The sequence below is a fragment of the Hordeum vulgare genome, chromosome 6H, assembly GCF_904849725.1.
Source record: "Hordeum vulgare subsp. vulgare chromosome 6H, MorexV3_pseudomolecules_assembly, whole genome shotgun sequence".
NCBI lineage: Eukaryota > Viridiplantae > Streptophyta > Magnoliopsida > Poales > Poaceae > Hordeum > Hordeum vulgare.
Window position 1 is genome coordinate 505528531 of NC_058523.1, and position 19783 is coordinate 505548313.

At 44.3% G+C, this 19783-nt stretch overlaps 1 protein-coding gene across 2 annotated transcripts; it reads right to left on the reverse strand.

Moving 5' to 3' along the window:
• Positions 1-1063: 1063 nt before the first annotated feature.
• Positions 1064-6119, reverse strand: LOC123401180. Of its 2 annotated transcripts, XM_045094913.1 has the most exons (5): positions 6025-6119; positions 4758-5761; positions 2933-3049; positions 2455-2819; positions 1064-1483 (listed from the first exon to the last, which is right to left on the reverse strand). In XM_045094913.1, the coding sequence occupies exons 2-5, from the start codon at positions 5757-5759 to the stop codon at positions 1255-1257; spliced, it is 1713 nt and encodes a 570-aa protein (XP_044950848.1). In that variant the 5' UTR covers positions 5760-5761; positions 6025-6119; the 3' UTR covers positions 1064-1254. The 2 variants fall into 2 exon arrangements, with proteins under 2 accessions (XP_044950848.1, XP_044950849.1); XM_045094914.1 differs by lacking the exon at positions 6025-6119 and having other exon boundaries at positions 4758-6009.
• Between the last annotated feature and the right edge of the window lie 13664 nt (positions 6120-19783).

Sequence of the window (19783 nt, forward strand, 5' to 3'; positions counted from 1 at the left end):
GGGCAAATGAAATGTTTTTCATGACATATATGTTTGCCGAGGATGACAAGATTAGTGGGAACAACCGAGATTCATCGTAAATGAAATAAGGACTCCACTATAAACCCGGCGTTAGATTTTTTACCACGGCAAATGAAATGTTTTTCATGGTAAATTATGTTTGCTGAGGATGACAAGTTTAGTGGGAACAACCGAGATTCATCACAAACGAAATAAGGACTCCACTATAAACCCGGCGTTCGATTTTTGCCCACGGCAAATGAAATGTTTTTCATGGTAAATTATGTTTGTTGAGGATGATAAGTTTAGTGGGAACAGCCGAGATTCATCACAAATGAAATAAGGACTCCGCTATAAACCCGGCGTTAGATTTTTGACCACGGCAAATGAAATGTTTTTATGTTTGCTGAGGATGACAAGTTTAGTGAAAACAACCGAGATTCATCACAAACGAAATAAGGACTCCACTATAAATCTAACGCTAGATTTTTGACCAGGTGAAATGAAATGTTTTTCATGGCATATATATTTGTTGAGGATGACAAGTTTAGTGGGAACAACCAAGATCCATCATAAATGAAATTAGGACTTCACTATAAATCCGATGTTACATTTTTGACCAGGGCAAATGAAATGTTTTTCATGACGTATATGTTTGCTGAGGATGACAGGTTTAGTGGGAACAATCAATTTATGTTTGCCCGAGTCCTTTCCTTTTCGCAGCGTTGCTCGTTTGACATCCGTTGGCTTTACCCAGGGGGGCACGCTAATGTAGAGTCCTTTCCTTTTCGCGGCGTTGCTCGTTTGACATCCTGTTTAGACATCAATGCTAATTTATTTATAAGAATAGATGCTTCATTAGACATCCCTCCTACAGAGATAAGCATCTACCCTTAAAAAACGATTTATTTTACTATAAGAGGTAAGCATCTGTGCATTGCACAAGGCAGAACTACTCTAAACTGGGTATTTCGAAGATGTATAAACCGAATTTCTACGCGCTACAAGCTACCGAGACTCATCGCAAACAAAACAGACCATACTTGCAAGACCACGACAGCACTTGTCAGGAAAGTCACTTGTTTAACAGCAAACGACACGTTCCAGTACAACACTTGTTGCAAACGACACGTTCCAGTACAACACTTGTTGCAAACAACATCCGAATCAAGGATCCGACAAACGACGACGCTAGCTACACCAACAGGCAATCATGCCGGCCGGGGACTGATTTGAGAGCGAGCGCTGTAGCGATCATCTGTATGCTGGTGCGCCAGCAAAGGAGTAGAGGGCGGACACGGGCACCCTTGAAACAGCAGGCCCCTGGAGATTTGCCGGGTAAGCAGCGGGCCTGGTCGCGTAGGACGGGTCCTGAGGGGCTGTGTAAGCACCACGGTAGATCTCATCAGCGTAGTTGGGGTGCGCGGCGACCTCCTGCTGCGGCACTCTGTAGTCTCTAGGAAGGAATGCATCACCTGGAGCCCTGGGAGCAGAATTCAAGTTCAACAATGTCAGAATTCATCAAGCATCCGAGCATATGCATATGTATATGATTAGATAACCATTAAATCAAAACATTTTTTGTTGTAATGCACGCTTTACACTTGTACAAGACCTCAATCATCAAGACATCATGATATAAAGACCTTAAAGCATGCTCCGAGTTATTTTCACATATGTCAAAAACACCCTCAACTACATCTTCAAATGTTAGTACTTGTCAATTTTGCATTTTGTTCCTAAATGTTTTAGTCTCTTCATAATTGTTGCCAAACAGCAACAATACACAAATTCTAGAATAGTGATGAAAAGGTTCTGACATGAGGGTAAACTTTTTCTGAGTTCTAAAAGGAGAAAATTGAGGGCCATGAACAATGTAATGAAGCAACTGTCGGTTAGGTCCCTAAATTGTAGGGGTGCAAATCCTTTCTTTCATGAGTCAGATAAGCTTTTGGAAAGAATGAACAAGTCTCCTAGACTCAACAGTTCTTTTCTTCTGAAATGAAATTCCAGATTCGCATAAAACAGCCTTTACTAGGGTAATTAGTACTCCTATATGAATCATAACAGTCTACAGCTATTAATCGTGTATTTTTTTAGAAAGAGGTGAATTGGTTAGCTATCTTAGACTCGGCACCAAACTAAACAATCCACAGAAACAGCCCATTGAACAAATAGTTTGTGGGAAGGAAATTCTGCATTCAGAGAGTAACAAAGTGCCCCACTAAAGGATTACAAAAGAATTACAACCTTCTAATGATTTCACAATTAAACATCAACAGACATAACTTATCAAACATACCTTCCATAAAATGGAAGGTTATATGGAGAAAAGCTATATTTCACTGCTTATAATTCAATTAGGAAGCAGCCAACAGATTGTACTATTAAATTGACTGCCATGCTTGAAAATATATTTTCTGTTATAATAAATGAAATTAGCACAGCACTCACCTTTCATAAATGATATTAGCTTGATGTGGATGGTATGAACCATGAGGAGCAGGAGCAGCATTATAGTATGTAGGTGGCTGAACTTCTTCAACAAACTGTGGGCGTCGAATTTCTTCAACATGGAGTGATGGCCTTCTTTGTTCATAATCATAGGCTAATCTCCTTTCTTCAACAAATTGTGGGTGTTGCATTTCTTCATGATGTCGTGCCAGCCGCCTTTCTTCATAATCATATGGCTGTCGCCTTTCTTCAACATAGTGAGGCATGCGCCCTTCAACACGGTTTGTCTGAGGAACTTCTTGAACATGTTGGGAAGATGGCCGATGTATGTTAATTGGCTTGTATAGTGCTAGTAGCTTACGGACCTACAAAATAGAACCATAAATTACATCATGAACATGAAAAATGTTATTTTACTTTTATTTCAGTTTTGGATACATTTCAAATTACACAATTTAGAAGAATTGTCATGGCTTACTTGTCTAGAATTGAGCTCTTGGGTGAATCTTCCCTTTGAATTGTAGTTCTCCTTAATGGCATGCTTGAAACTACTCTCAGGAAGCGGAAGACAATCTTTATCAATCCTGAATTTGACCTGCATCAAGTGCACAAATTAGTTAAAATAATAAAATATCCTTAGCATCTCTCTCCTTTGACCTATCATTCATCTTCATGAAAGATGAAACAATGCTAAAAGAAGCTCCATGTTAGCTTTGCGAGGCTAAAACATCCCACACTAAATGGATAGAAGATATTAAAAGAACAAGATCACCGCAGATTTTGGCGAACACAAAATGTAACAATGAAAATTAATCAACATGGGATATAGCTTTGCGAGGCTAAAACATCCCACACTAAATGGATAGAAGATATTAAAAGAACAAGATCACCGCAGATTTTGGCGAACACAAAATGTAACAATGAAAATTAATCAACATGGGATATAAGAGAAATTAGAATTCCACGGCAAACGCAGGGTGTGTTTGGATGGTGACCAAAACCAAACATACCAACCTTTTTGGTCATAGCCAAAGTTTTGGCTCTTTCTTGGATGGTTGCCAAATATTTTGGAATGCCCAAGTGCTCTAGTCAACTCTAGTTCAATTTTTTTTTTGCCAAGATTGGCCAAAACATGGGCAACCAAATTTTTGGTGATGCTGGACTCAAACCAAGCACACCCATAGCTCTATTATAGAGATCTGTGCATAATATTGCTTTCGCATGGGATTCGTTATAGATGATCAGTAGTGTTTGCATACACATGTTCCAATACCATTTTACTCACTGTCTCCACACAATTAATTTTCGCCGCCAACCAGTGCTCATCATTAATAAGTTTTGCTAGGTATATCATCACAAACATGGGTGTAAGCGTGTAACGTCATCCACTGATTATTCTTCCAAAGGTCAGAGAAGCTATTGAACTAATTACCAAAAAAGATTAGGCCAGAAACTCAAAGACAAATAGCTACTTCTTTCTACTTAGCCTGAGATCATCATTAATACGGTTACCATGTAAAGTGCAAACGAATACCTTTTTAACAGAAATCAACACATTTTGAAGGGAACAAATGGTTTACTTTGCCCCTAGTGATTAAAAATAGTTCAGGACACGTGGCATTCTCTCACAAAAAGATCATGTGTGTTTCCTAACTTGATCAGGGGTGTCCTATCTACCATCATTTATGAAGACTTCCTGCTCACCCTTTGCCACATAACATCATGTACGCTAGGATGCGCTACAATATACCGCGACCTTTGCACCCTCTGCAACTCTAGCAAAGACTTCCTGGCACAACATACGACAACTCCCACATGATCAATGCTACGTCGCCGTGGACATTTAATGAGTGAGGAAACTAAAATGAGAATTGGTACTCACAAGTAACCGTTTTGATTCGTTATGAAAAAATTAAAGCACAAGCCTTGTAAGAAAATAAATTTAGCTAAAATAACTATGTTAAGTTTAATAATGAGGTAGAAGTTTCCAAGTGAGACACACAGAATGTCGTTTTCTCTCCAATAAGCATGCACGCATATCCAAACTTCAAGCTTGCATGCCATCAGAATCAACATGAATTTCAACACATCACTAATGAGCCTTTTAAAGGATCAGTCAAAAAGCCCTGTCAGGCTATTGTCTGCGGTATTAACTTGTGCGGCCTTTGACATACCCTAACCATACGATATAGCACATAATACCTTCAGGACAGGTTGTATGATAATACTAGTTAATAGCAAACGGGATACTTCTACTACCATAAGAATGAACCATAAACACACAAACAATGACCAAGAATTACCTGAGCAGGGAATTTCCCATTGAAAGCACGTCGCACAAGATCCATCCCTCCTTTTGCCGTTGCCTTGTACACCCCATAGAGAAGCTTCAGATCAAAGTCATACAGGAACAGCTTCGCCCCTGGTCGGATCTTCTCCACCACATCTATCTTCCCCTTGGGCAACCCAAACACGCTGTTCTGGAAGCACTCCGGCTTGGTCTTTGCGCTGCACATGAAGATAAACCCAGCGCTGCCCCTCTCATCCCCCGCTATGCCGTCCTTCTTGTCCTTCTCCTCCCCCCTCGCATTCATCCTCCCTTGTCCTTCCCCCTTCATCTTCCCCTGTCCTTCCCCATTAACCCTCCCTTTCATCTTATCCTTCCTGCCCCTCTTCCTGTCAGCACTGTTGTTCCCAGTGCCCATCTTCCTGTCAGCACTGTTGTTCCCGGCGACGGTCTTCCTGTCAGCACCCTTGTCCTCGGCGACGGTCTTCCTGTCAGCACCCTTGTTCTCGGCGACGGTCTTACTGCCATCACCCTTGTTCTCGCCGACGGTCTTACTGCCATCACCCTTGTTCTCGGCGACCGACTTACTGCCATCACCGTTGTTCTCGGCGACGGACTTACTGCCATCACCCTTGTCCTTGGCGATGGTCTCATCGCCATCACCGTTGGTCTTGGCGACCATCTTCCCATCAGCCCCGCCGTTCTCGGCGACCACAAGGGCGGCCGAAGTGTTGGCGTCGGCCGGAGCGGGAACCACCAGCGTAGGCACCGAAGCAGGAACCACAGGCGTAGGGCCGGAAGCAGGTGCGTCGGCGGAGGCCGCGACTTGAGCCGCGGCGGCCGCCTTTTGCTTCTCCGGATCGGCCTTGGCCTTCTTCTTCTTAAACAACTTCTTGCGCCTGGCCGATCCGGGGGTGGACTTGGACGGCAGCGTCGGCGCGGAGGCGGAGGCGGAGGCGGACGCGGCGCCCTTGCCCTTGCCCTTGGCGCTCGGGGTGGTGGGCGCCTCCTTCACCATGGCTGATTGGAGCGGGCAGATCACGGAAAAATTGCCACGAAAATTTAGGAAAAACTGCGCTGAATCTACTCGCGAAAATCGAACTGAAGTGCGCTGAATCTACTCGTAAAGATCGAACTGAGCACGGGCGCGGGCTAGGGCAATCGCTCGGCTCGATCTCATCGGCCGGTAGGGCGTGCGGCTCGCTACGATGCAGGGAGAATTGAGGAAGTAGTAACTGAAATCCAGGGTCCGGATGACGAAGGTGAGGAGGGGGTGCGCGTACCTTCGGTAGCGAGAGAAAGGGGAAGACTGTCAGGGGGATGTGACGGCGCGCCTCTGGTATGGTGTGGCCTCCGCTGCGTCAAGGGTTAGGGTGGTTTTATAGGAGTAAGTAGAGAGACAGGCAGAGGCAGGGGAGTCGATGGGTATCGGGTCCGGCGCGGACCCCAAATTCTACGACGGTCTGCGCTTTTCGACCCTACCGCAGCCGGCTCGACCGAGGATCGAACGCCGTGGAGGAAATATAGGCAGCGTTTCTTCTGGTCAATTTTATGCCCGATTGGGTAAACGTACCCACAGACACACATTCGTCCTAAAAGCACGTCTCGTTCTCTTGTGGCAAGGAGCCAGGACATGTGAAGTTGTGGATCCTTATGCTATTGCGATTTAACAACCTTTTATGCAGTATGTATTCAACAATCAAATGGATTTACAAGGGAAATATCATGGAATCCACTCCCACAGCTTAACACATGGCGACGCCTTGTTCTTGACGTTATGAATTTATAAGGAAAATATCATGGAATCCTCACTCCTACGTCTTAAACATGACGACGCATTGTTTTGAATGTTTGTTAGCGGTGCGCGGGCTTCTTTTTGTGAGTTTTAATGAGGATAAACGCTTTAATGAAGACGGTTGTCTACGAAAAATGGTGTTTTTCTGTGTAGCGTCGTTACTCCTCATGAGCCTTAAATATGTGTACATAGTGTGCAAGCATCGTTTCTTTATTCTCGAGCTTTGTTGAGGACGATTTAGATTGACCGGTTACCGATGAAAAAAGTTGTCTTTACTTGTCGTGCCTCCGTTGCTCTTACTTCTTTAGTTTAGACTGTGTATTGGCGATCGAATATACGGGATTTTGTTTAGAAGTTTTGTTTAGAATAAATGGTTTGATTAGTACTGTCATGGTGCCTATATCTAGTAGAGTAAAGTTTACAAATATAGCCATGTCAACAACATTTTGTTGGTGCAAAGTTTAATAATGGAGATATTCATTTCATCACCCGTCGCATGCTATTCTGTAGCTTATTTTTAGTGTGGTAGTATGTTTTTCCAGCGCAAACTTCTATATGGGAATTTAAGCTATTATAATTTCGAAAGAGGGACAGTTTCGTAAGATCAAGTTGGCACACATAAGCAATTATAATTTTCTTCAAAGTCATTCAATTAATGTATTGACTCTTCATCTCCCATCTAATCCCGCCAACCAATGAGCATGTATGCCGTTGATCTCCATGAAGCTAACCATCTCACGGTCATGCTAAGGCGGATTGGCGCGACGCGGTCGTTGCCGTCGAATCGGCGCGCGAAGATCACACGGTCCGTAGTGTGCCAGCTAGCATAAAACGAGATGGAAGAAGGGGGATAAATTGCAAATTCACCATCGTTAACCTCACACTGTGAGTGGCCATTTCTAGGAGGAGCTGTCATGTTCGTTCAAACCCCCACATGTAGAGTAAAGTTTACAAATATAGCAATGTCAACAACATTTTGTTTAGAAGTTTTGTTTAGAATAAATGGTTTGATTAGAACTGTCATGGTGCCTATATCTAGTAGAGTAAAGTTTACAAATATAGCCATGTCAATAACATTTTGTTGGTGCAAAGTTTAATAATGGAGATATTCATTTCATCACCCGTCGCATGCTATTCTGTAGCTTATTTTTAGTGTGGTAGTATGTTTTTCCAGCGCAAACTTCTATATGGGATTTTAAGCTATTATAATTTCGTAAGAGGGACGGTTTCGAAGATCAAGGTGGCGCACATAAGGAATTATAATTTTCTTCAAAGTCATCCAATTAATGTATTGACTCTTTCATCTCCCATGTAATCCCGCCAACCAACGAGCATGTATGCCGTTGATCTCCATGAAGCTAACCATCTAACGGTCATGCTAAGGCGGATTGGCGCGACACGGTCGTTGCCGTCGAATCGGGGCGCGGAGATCACACGGTCCGTAGTGTGCCAGCTGGCATAAAACGAGATGGAAGAAGGGGGATAAATTGCAAATTCACCATCGTTAACCTCACACTGTGAGTGGCCATTTCTAGGAGGAGCTGTCATGTTCGTTCAAATCCCCACATGTAGAGTAAAGTTTACAAATATAGCAATGTCAACAACATTTTCTTTAGAAGTTTTGTTTAGAATAAATGGTTTGATTAGAATTGTCATGGTGCCTATATCTATTAGAGTAAAGTTTACAAATATAGCAATGTCAACAACATTTTGTTGGTGCAAAGTTTAATAATGGAGATATTCATTTCATCACCCGTCGCATGCTATTCTGTAGCTTATTTTTAGTGTGGTAGTATGTTTTTCCAGCGCAAACTTCTATATGGGAATTTAAGCTATTATAATTTCGAAAGAGGGACAGTTTCGTAAGATCAAGTTGGCACACATAAGCAATTATAATTTTCTTCAAAGTCATTCAATTAATGTATTGACTCTTCATCTCCCATCTAATCCCGCCAACCAATGAGCATGTATGCCGTTGATCTCCATGAAGCTAACCATCTCACGGTCATGCTAAGGCGGATTGGCGCGACGCGGTCGTTGCCGTCGAATCGGCGCGCGAAGATCACACGGTCCGTAGTGTGCCAGCTAGCATAAAACGAGATGGAAGAAGGGGGATAAATTGCAAATTCACCATCGTTAACCTCACACTGTGAGTGGCCATTTCTAGGAGGAGCTGTCATGTTCGTTCAAACCCCCACATGTAGAGTAAAGTTTACAAATATAGCAATGTCAACAACATTTTGTTTAGAAGTTTTGTTTAGAATAAATGGTTTGATTAGAACTGTCATGGTGCCTATATCTAGTAGAGTAAAGTTTACAAATATAGCCATGTCAATAACATTTTGTTGGTGCAAAGTTTAATAATGGAGATATTCATTTCATCACCCGTCGCATGCTATTCTGTAGCTTATTTTTAGTGTGGTAGTATGTTTTTCCAGCGCAAACTTCTATATGGGATTTTAAGCTATTATAATTTCGTAAGAGGGACGGTTTCGAAGATCAAGGTGGCGCACATAAGGAATTATAATTTTCTTCAAAGTCATCCAATTAATGTATTGACTCTTTCATCTCCCATGTAATCCCGCCAACCAACGAGCATGTATGCCGTTGATCTCCATGAAGCTAACCATCTAACGGTCATGCTAAGGCGGATTGGCGCGACACGGTCGTTGCCGTCGAATCGGGGCGCGGAGATCACACGGTCCGTAGTGTGCCAGCTGGCATAAAACGAGATGGAAGAAGGGGGATAAATTGCAAATTCACCATCGTTAACCTCACACTGTGAGTGGCCATTTCTAGGAGGAGCTGTCATGTTCGTTCAAATCCCCACATGTAGAGTAAAGTTTACAAATATAGCAATGTCAACAACATTTTCTTTAGAAGTTTTGTTTAGAATAAATGGTTTGATTAGAATTGTCATGGTGCCTATATCTATTAGAGTAAAGTTTACAAATATAGCAATGTCAACAACATTTTGTTGGTGCAAAGTTTAATAATGGAGATATTCATTTCATCACCCGTCGCATGCTATTCTGTAGCTTATTTTTAGTGTGGTAGTATGTTTTTCCAGCGCAAACTTCTATATGGGAATTTAAGCTATTATAATTTCGAAAGAGGGACAGTTTCGTAAGATCAAGTTGGCACACATAAGCAATTATAATTTTCTTCAAAGTCATTCAATTAATGTATTGACTCTTCATCTCCCATCTAATCCCGCCAACCAATGAGCATGTATGCCGTTGATCTCCATGAAGCTAACCATCTCACGGTCATGCTAAGGCGGATTGGCGCGACGCGGTCGTTGCCGTCGAATCGGCGCGCGAAGATCACACGGTCCGTAGTGTGCCAGCTAGCATAAAACGAGATGGAAGAAGGGGGATAAATTGCAAATTCACCATCGTTAACCTCACACTGTGAGTGGCCATTTCTAGGAGGAGCTGTCATGTTCGTTCAAACCCCCACATGTAGAGTAAAGTTTACAAATATAGCAATGTCAACAACATTTTGTTTAGAAGTTTTGTTTAGAATAAATGGTTTGATTAGAACTGTCATGGTGCCTATATCTAGTAGAGTAAAGTTTACAAATATAGCCATGTCAATAACATTTTGTTGGTGCAAAGTTTAATAATGGAGATATTCATTTCATCACCCGTCGCATGCTATTCTGTAGCTTATTTTTAGTGTGGTAGTATGTTTTTCCAGCGCAAACTTCTATATGGGATTTTAAGCTATTATAATTTCGTAAGAGGGACGGTTTCGAAGATCAAGGTGGCGCACATAAGGAATTATAATTTTCTTCAAAGTCATCCAATTAATGTATTGACTCTTTCATCTCCCATGTAATCCCGCCAACCAACGAGCATGTATGCCGTTGATCTCCATGAAGCTAACCATCTAACGGTCATGCTAAGGCGGATTGGCGCGACACGGTCGTTGCCGTCGAATCGGGGCGCGGAGATCACACGGTCCGTAGTGTGCCAGCTGGCATAAAACGAGATGGAAGAAGGGGGATAAATTGCAAATTCACCATCGTTAACCTCACACTGTGAGTGGCCATTTCTAGGAGGAGCTGTCATGTTCGTTCAAATCCCCACATGTAGAGTAAAGTTTACAAATATAGCAATGTCAACAACATTTTCTTTAGAAGTTTTGTTTAGAATAAATGGTTTGATTAGAATTGTCATGGTGCCTATATCTATTAGAGTAAAGTTTACAAATATAGCAATGTCAACAACATTTTGTTGGTGCAAAGTTTAATAATGGAGATATTCATTTCATCACCCGTCGCATGCTATTCTGTAGCTTATTTTTAGTGTGGTAGTATGTTTTTCCAGCGCAAACTTCTATATGGGAATTTAAGCTATTATAATTTCGAAAGAGGGACAGTTTCGTAAGATCAAGTTGGCACACATAAGCAATTATAATTTTCTTCAAAGTCATTCAATTAATGTATTGACTCTTCATCTCCCATCTAATCCCGCCAACCAATGAGCATGTATGCCGTTGATCTCCATGAAGCTAACCATCTCACGGTCATGCTAAGGCGGATTGGCGCGACGCGGTCGTTGCCGTCGAATCGGCGCGCGAAGATCACACGGTCCGTAGTGTGCCAGCTAGCATAAAACGAGATGGAAGAAGGGGGATAAATTGCAAATTCACCATCGTTAACCTCACACTGTGAGTGGCCATTTCTAGGAGGAGCTGTCATGTTCGTTCAAACCCCCACATGTAGAGTAAAGTTTACAAATATAGCAATGTCAACAACATTTTGTTTAGAAGTTTTGTTTAGAATAAATGGTTTGATTAGAACTGTCATGGTGCCTATATCTAGTAGAGTAAAGTTTACAAATATAGCCATGTCAATAACATTTTGTTGGTGCAAAGTTTAATAATGGAGATATTCATTTCATCACCCGTCGCATGCTATTCTGTAGCTTATTTTTAGTGTGGTAGTATGTTTTTCCAGCGCAAACTTCTATATGGGATTTTAAGCTATTATAATTTCGTAAGAGGGACGGTTTCGAAGATCAAGGTGGCGCACATAAGGAATTATAATTTTCTTCAAAGTCATCCAATTAATGTATTGACTCTTTCATCTCCCATGTAATCCCGCCAACCAACGAGCATGTATGCCGTTGATCTCCATGAAGCTAACCATCTAACGGTCATGCTAAGGCGGATTGGCGCGACACGGTCGTTGCCGTCGAATCGGGGCGCGGAGATCACACGGTCCGTAGTGTGCCAGCTGGCATAAAACGAGATGGAAGAAGGGGGATAAATTGCAAATTCACCATCGTTAACCTCACACTGTGAGTGGCCATTTCTAGGAGGAGCTGTCATGTTCGTTCAAATCCCCACATGTAGAGTAAAGTTTACAAATATAGCAATGTCAACAACATTTTCTTTAGAAGTTTTGTTTAGAATAAATGGTTTGATTAGAATTGTCATGGTGCCTATATCTATTAGAGTAAAGTTTACAAATATAGCAATGTCAACAACATTTTGTTGGTGCAAAGTTTAATAATGGAGATATTCATTTCATCACCCGTCGCATGCTATTCTGTAGCTTATTTTTAGTGTGGTAGTATGTTTTTCCAGCGCAAACTTCTATATGGGAATTTAAGCTATTATAATTTCGTAAGAGGGACAGTTTCGTAAGATCAAGGTGGCGCATATAAGCAATTATAATTTTCTTCAAAGTCATCCAATTAATGTATTGACTCTTCATCTCCCATGTAATCCCGCCAACCAACGAGCATGTATGCCGTTGATCTCCATGAAGCTAACCATCTGACGGTCATGCTAAGGCGGATTGGCGCGACGCGGTCGTTGCCGTCGAATCGGGGCGTGAAGATCACACGGTCCGTGGTGTGCGAGCTGGCATAAAACAAGATGGAAGAAGGGGGATAAATTGCAAATTCACCATCGTTAACCTCACACTGTGAGTGACCATTTCTAGGAGGAGCTCTCATGTTCGTTCAAATCCCCACATGTAGAGTACAGTTTACAAATATAGCAATTGTTGGGGAACGTCGCATGGGAAACAAAAAATTTCCTACGCGCACGAAGACCTATCATGGTGATGTCCATCTACGAGAGGGGATGTGTGATCTACGTACCCTTGTAGACCGTATAGCAGAAGCGTTAGTGAACGCGGTTGATGTAGTGGAACGTCCTCACGTCCCTCGATCCGCCCCGCGAACCGTCCCGCGATCAGTCCCACGATCTAGTGCCGAACGGACGGCACCTCCGCGTTCAGCACACGTACAGCTCGACGATGATCTCGGCCTTCTTGATCCAGCAAGAGAGACGGAGAGGTAGAAGAGTTCTCCGGCAGCGTGACGGCGCTCCGGAGGTTGGTGATGATCTTGTCTCAGCAGGGCTCCGCCCGAGCTCCGTAGAAATGCGATCTAGAGGAAAAACCGTGGAGGTATGTGGTCGGGCTGCCGTGGAAAAGTCGTCTCAAATCAGCCCTAAAACCTCCGTATATATAGGGGGAAGAGGGGGAGCCTTGCCTTGGGGTCGAAGGACCCCTAAGGGTTTCGGCCGAGCCAAGGGGGGAAGGTCTCCCCTTCCAAACCGAATCCAACTTGGTTTGGAAGGTGGAGTCCTTCTTCCCTTTCCCACCTCCTCCTTTTTTTTCTCTTTTGATTTTCTTCCTATGGTGCATAGGGCCTTCTTGGGCTGTCCCACCAGCCCACTAAGGGCTGGTGTGCCACCCCCAAGGCCTATGGGCTTCCCCGGGGTGGGTTGCCCCCCCGGTGAATTCCCGGAACCCATTCGTCATTCCCGGTACATTCCCGGTAACTCCGAAAACCTTCCGGTAATCAAATGAGGTCATCCTATATATCAATCTTCGTTTCCGGACCATTCCGGAAACCCTCGTGACGTCTGTGATATCATCCGGGACTTCGAACAACATTCGGTAACCAACCATATAACTCAAATACGCATAAAACAACATCGAACCTTAAGTGTGCAGACCCTGCGGGTTCGAGAACTATGTAGACATGACCCGAGAGACTCCTCGGTCAATATCCAATAGAGGGACCTAGATGCTGTTGGAGCATATATCTCCATATGTGGTTTTGGTACTTGATGACAATTCATATGGACTAATGGTTGCCTTAAGTTACATTTATAGGATTTGTCCATAGGCACTTCTTGAAGTCCATCTATTGGGTTCAAGGAGTTTATATGATGACCAAGATGGTATTCAAGGTATTATCCAAAGAATGGTCATAGAGACACATGGTTGATCAAGATCTCAGACAAAGAGTAAATCAAGATGATCAACACACAAAGCGTACAAGATGTACCGAGAGGGATCAAGTGATCCCATGGTATGGTAAGCATTGTCCATTACGTGTTTGTGTAGTAACCCATGGTCTTCGTGAGAGTTCTATGTGGGGGTTAGGTGTGTTTCCATGGGCTTGCGTCAAAGGGAAGATCTCATACAACCCATGGAGTATGACGTCAAGTTGTGATCGTCATCAAGATTGCGATGTGCAAGTTCAAGTGGATCAGCACGAAGATATCATGCTTGAAGCTTGCTGTCCATTGTGGTGGCAATGGACTTGTGAAGATATGCTGAAGAGTGGCTCACCCATAGTGAGTATGGGGGAGCAATCAACTAGTCTTCATCAAGCCAAGGCAATCAAGAAAGATGGTCCATCTTGAGGAAGCCAAGATCATCATCATCTATCTCAAGAGGACGAGGTGCAAGGTATAGGTTTGCCCTTGATAGGTTTTCTGGTTAGGATAGATTGTTGTACTATCAAGGGGGGCTCTCAAGTGAGTAGCTTGATCGTATCGTTCGTTGAGAGATCAAACCATTTGCATCCTTGCAGCATACTTCTTGGTTCTTGTTTGGTGTTTCTCTTTGTGAGTTTTAGAGCTTATGGTCATCTTCGTGACAAGCTCGAGTTCATCGAAAACGGAGTCCATATGCATCTACTATGATGTTTTCGATGTTGGAGTTTTTGCTGGTTCTTCATTCATAGAGATCTCACATCTCTATATCATTGGCATTTTCATATCTACATGGTCTTAAGATTTGGATACCCTTGTCGTCCTGAATCCAATAAGCTTGGTTTGCTCGATTCAGAGCTCGTATGCGAAAGTTATGGCTGTTTCAGTGGCGAGCGGTAGTACCGCTGGACCTAGCGGTAGTACCGCTCGACCTAGCGGTAGTACCGCTGGCTGGCGGTAGTACCGCCCCTGGTCAGCGGTAGTACCGCTCCAGGAGCTTAGTACCGCCTGCCTAGCGGTTGTTCGTGGACGGACCTTTTTGCGAAGACTTTCTTGGCGGTGGTAGTGCCGTTGCACTACCACGGGCCCAGCGGTAGTACCGCTGGAGTGCCAGCGGTAGTACCGCTGCAGCCAGCGGTAGTACCGCTAGCTGGCGGTAGTACCGCTGGAGTGCCAGCGGTAGTACCGCTGCAGCCAGCGGTAGTACCGCTAGCTGGCGGTAGTACCGCTGGAGTGCCAGCGGTAGTACCGCTGGAGTGCTGGCGGTAGTACCGCTGCAGCCAGCGGTAGTACCGCTGGAGCTCGGGCAGAAAGTGGGGGTAACGGTGTGATTCCTTCCCCCACTATATAAAGGGGGTCTTCTTCCCCCTTGGTCTTATCCATCCATTGAGCTCTTGTTCTACCTCCATTGTTGACATTCTTAGAGCTTGCTTACTCTCAATCCCTCCAATGATTCTTGTTGTTCTTGAGGGAAAAGAGAGAGGAGATCTAGATCCACATCTCCACCAATCACTTTCTCCTCTATGTGAGGGGAACCCCTTGGATCTTGATCTTGGAGTTCTTTGTGAGCTCCTTGTTCTTCCTCTCATATTTCTCCATAGCTTTTGTTGTTGTGGAGGGATTTGAGTGTGAGGGACTTGACCACTTCGTGTGTTCTTGCCATTGCATTAGTTGCATCGGTTTGAGTTCTCCACGGTGATACGTGGAAGTGAGAAGTTGAGAAGCTTACTACCTTTGGTACTTAGTACCCTTGATATTGTTCTTCGTGGATGCTTTGGCATCCTAGAAGCTTGGTGGTGTCTCGGAGCTCAATCATTGTGGTGTGAAGCTCCGGGAAGCGTCGGGGTCTCCAATTAGGTTGTGGAGATTGCCCCGAGCAATTTGTACGGGTACCGGTAACCGCCCCCAAGGGTTGCCACGTGTACGGGTTCGGTGACCGCCCCCAAGGGTTGCCATTTGTATGGGTTCGGTGACCGCCCCCAAGGGTTGCCATTTGTACGGGTTCGGTGACCGCCCTCAAGGGTCCCTTAGTGGAATCACGGCATCTTGCATTGTGCGAGGGCGTGAGGAGATTACGGTGGCCTTAGTGGCATCTTGGGGAGCATTGTGCCTCCACACCGCTCTAACGGAGATTAGCATCCGCAAGGGTGTGAACTTCGGGATACATCATCGTCTCCCCGTGCCTCGGTTATCTCTTACCCGAACCCTTTACTTATGCACTTTACTTTGTGATAGACATATTGTTTATTGTAATATATCTTGCTATCACTTAGTTGTTTATCTTGCTTAGCATAAGTTGTTGGTGCACATAGGTGAGCCTAGTTGTTTGTAGGTTTTGTGCTTGACATATTAAACGTTAGTTTTATTCCGCATTTGTTCAAGCCTAAACCTTAACTATTTCAAAGCGCCTATTCACCCCCCCCTCTAGGCGACATCCACGTCCTTTTCAGATGCCCATATTGGATCCTACATATTCTACGAAGATCTTATCGTTTGAACCTCAGTGCCAAGGATTCATATAATCCCGTATGTCATTCCCTTTGTCCTTCGGTATGTTACTTGCCCGAGATTCGATCGTCAGTATCCGCATACCTATTTCAATCTCGTTTACCGGCAAGTCTCTTTACTCGTTCCGTAATACAAGATCCCGCAACTTACACTAAGTCACATTGCTTGCAAGGCTTGTGTGCGATGTTGTTGTTGGAGCATATATTGAGCATATATCTCCATATGTGGTTTTGGTACTTGATGACAATTCCTATGGACTAATGGTTGCCTTAAGTTACATTTATAGGATTTGTCCATAGGCACTTCTTGAAGTCCATCTGTTGGGTTCAAGGAGTTTATATGATGACCAAGATGGTATTCAAGGTATTATCCAAAGAATGGTCATAGAGACACATGGTTGATCAAGATCTCAGACAAAGAGTAAATCAAGATGATCAACACACAAAGCGTACAAGATGTATCGAGAGGGATCAAGTGATCCCATGGTATGGTAAGCATTGTCCATTACGTGTTTGTGTACTAACCCATGGTCTTCGTGAGAGTTCTATGTGGGGGTTAGGTGTGTTTCCATGGGCTTGCGTCAAAGGGAAGATCTCATACAACCCATGGAGTATGACGTCAAGTTGTGATCATCATCAATGGTTGATCAAGATCTCAGACAAAGAGTAAATCAAGATGATCAACACACAAAGCGTACAAGATGTACCGAGAGGGATCAAGTGATCCCATGGTATGGTAAGCATTGTCCATTACGTGTTTGTGTACTAACCCATGGTCTTCGTGAGAGTTCTATGTGGGGGTTAGGTGTGTTTCCATGGGCTTGCGTCAAAAGGAAGATCTCATACAACCCATGGAGTATGACGTCAAGTTGTGATCGTCATCAAGATTGCGATGTGCAAGTTCAAGTGGATCAGCACGAAGATAGCATGCTTGAAGCTTGCCGTCCATTGTGGTGGCAATGGACTTGTGAAGATATGCTGAAGAGTGGCTCACCCATAGTGAGTATGGGGGAGCAATCAACTAGTCTTCATCAAGCCAACACAATCAAGAAAGGTGGTCCATCTTGAGGAAGCCAAGATCATCATCATCTAGCTCAAGAGGACGAGGTGCAAGGTATAGGTTTGCCCTTGATAGGTTTTCTGGTTAGGATAGATTGTTGTTCTATCAAGGGGGGCTCTCAAGTGAGTAGCTTGATCGTATCGTTCGTTGAGAGCTCAAACCATTTGCATCCTTGCATCATACTTCTTGGTTCTTGTTTGGTGTTTCTCTTTGTGAGTTTTAGAGCTTATGGTCATCTTCGTGACAAGCTCGAGTTCATCGAAAACGGAGTCCATATGCATCTACTATGATGTTTTCGATGTTGGAGTTTTTGCCGGTTCTTCATTCATAGAGATCTCACATCTCTATATCTTTGGCATATTCATAACCGCATGGTCTTAAGATTTCCAACAAGCTTGGGTTTGCTCGATTCGGAGCTCGTATGCGAAAGTTATGGCTGTTTCAGTGGCGAGCGGTAGTACCGCTGGACCTAGCGGTAGTACCGCTGGCTCGCGGTAGTACCGCCCCTGGTCAGCGGTAGTACCGCTCCAGGAGCTTAGTACCGCCTGCCTAGCGGTTGTTCATGGACGGACCTTTTTGCGAAGACTTTCTTGGCGGTGGTAGTGCCTTTGCACTACCAGGGGCCCAGCGGTAGTACCGCTGGGGCCAGCGGTAGTACCGCTGCAGCTAGCGGTAGTACCGCTAGCTGGCGGTAGTACCGCTGGAGTGCCAGCGGTAGTACCGCTGCAGCCAGCGGTAGTACCGCTGGAGCTCGGGCAGAAAGTGGGGTAACGGTCTGATTCCTACCCCCACTATATAAAGGGGGTCTTCTTCCCCCTTGGACTCATCCATCTGTTGAGCTCTTGTTCTACCTCCATTGTTGACATTCTTAGAGCTTGATTACTCTCAATCCCTCCAATGATTCTTGCTTGCTCTTGAGGGAAAAGAGAGAGGAGATCTAGATCCACATCTCCACCAATCACTTTCTCCTCTATGTGAGGGGAACCCCTTGGATCTTGATCTTGGAGTTCTTTGTGAGCTCCTTGTTCTTCCTCTCATATTTCTCCATAGCTTTTGTTGTTGTGGAGGGATTTGAGTGTGAGGGACTTGACCACTTCGTGTGTTCTTGCCATTGCATTAGTTGCATCGGTTTGAGTTCTCCACGGTGATACGTGGAAGTGAGAAGTTGAGAAGCTTACTACCTTCGGTACTTAGTACCCTTGATATTGTTCTTCGTGGATGCTTTGGCGTCCTAGAAGCTTGGTGGTGTCTCGGAGCTCAATCATTGTGGTGTGAAGCTCCGGGAAGCGTCGGGGTCTCCAATAAGGTTGTGGAGATTGCCGCGAGCAATTTGTACGGGTACCGGTAACCGCCCCCAAGGGTTGCCACGTGTACGGGTTCGGTGACCGCCCCCAAGGGTTGCCATGTGCACGGGTTCGGTGACCGCCTCCAAGGGTTGCCACGTGTACGGGTTCGGTGACCGCCCCCAAGGGTTGCCATTTGTACGGGTTCGGTGACCGCCCCCAAGGGTTGCCATTTGTACGGGTTCGGTGACTGCCCTCAAGGGTCCCTTAGTGGAATCACGGCATCTTGCATTGTGCGAGGGCGTGAGGAGATTACGGTGGCCTTAGTGGCATCTTGGGGAGCATTGTGCCTCCACACCGCTCTAACGGAGATTAGCATCCGCAAGGGTGTGAACTTCGGGATACATCATCGTCTCCCCGTGCCTCGGTTATCTCTTACCCGAACCCTTTACTTATGCACTTTACTTTGTGATAGACATATTATTTATTGTAATATATCTTGCTATCACTTAGTTGTTTATCTTGCTTAGCATAAGTTGTTGGTGCACATAGGTGAGCCTAGTTGTTGTAGGTTTTGTGCTTGACATATTAAACGATTAGTTTTATTCCGCATTTGTTCAAGCCTAAACCTTAACTATTTTAAAGCGCCTATTCACCCCCCCTCTAGGCGACATCCACGTCCTTTTTAGTTGTATTACCGAGTGGGCCCCGAGATACCTCTCCGTCACACGGAGTGACAAATCCCAGTCTTGATCCATACTAACTCAACGAACACCTTCGGAGATACCTGTAGAGCATCTTTATAGTCACCCAGTTACTTGCGACGTTTGATACACACAAAGTATTCCTCCGGTGTTAGTGAGTTATATGATCTCATGGTCATAGGAACAAATACTTGACACGCAGAAAACAGTAGCAACAAAATGACACGATCAACATGCTACGTCTATTAGTTTGGGTCTAGTCCATCACGTGATTCTCCTAATGACGTGATCCAGTTATCAAGCAACAACACCTTGTTCATAATCAGAAGACATTGACTATCTTTGATCAACTGGCTAGCCAACTAGAGGCTTGCTAAGGACAGTGTTTTGTCTATGTATCCACACATGTAAATGACTCTTCATTCAATACAATTATAGCATG

Excerpts from the sequence above, each read along its gene's own strand:
- LOC123401180 (XM_045094913.1), bottom strand. The coding sequence starts at position 5,759 with ATGGTGAAGGAGGCGCCCACCACCCCGAGCGCCAAGGGCAAGGGCAAG. Across the intron at positions 3,050-4,757 it reads ATGGGAAATTCCCTGCTCAG|GTCAAATTCAGGATTGATAA; the intron begins GTAATTCTTGGT and ends CACTTGATGCAG. Across the intron at positions 2,820-2,932 it reads AAGAGCTCAATTCTAGACAA|GTCCGTAAGCTACTAGCACT; the intron begins GTAAGCCATGAC and ends TCTATTTTGTAG.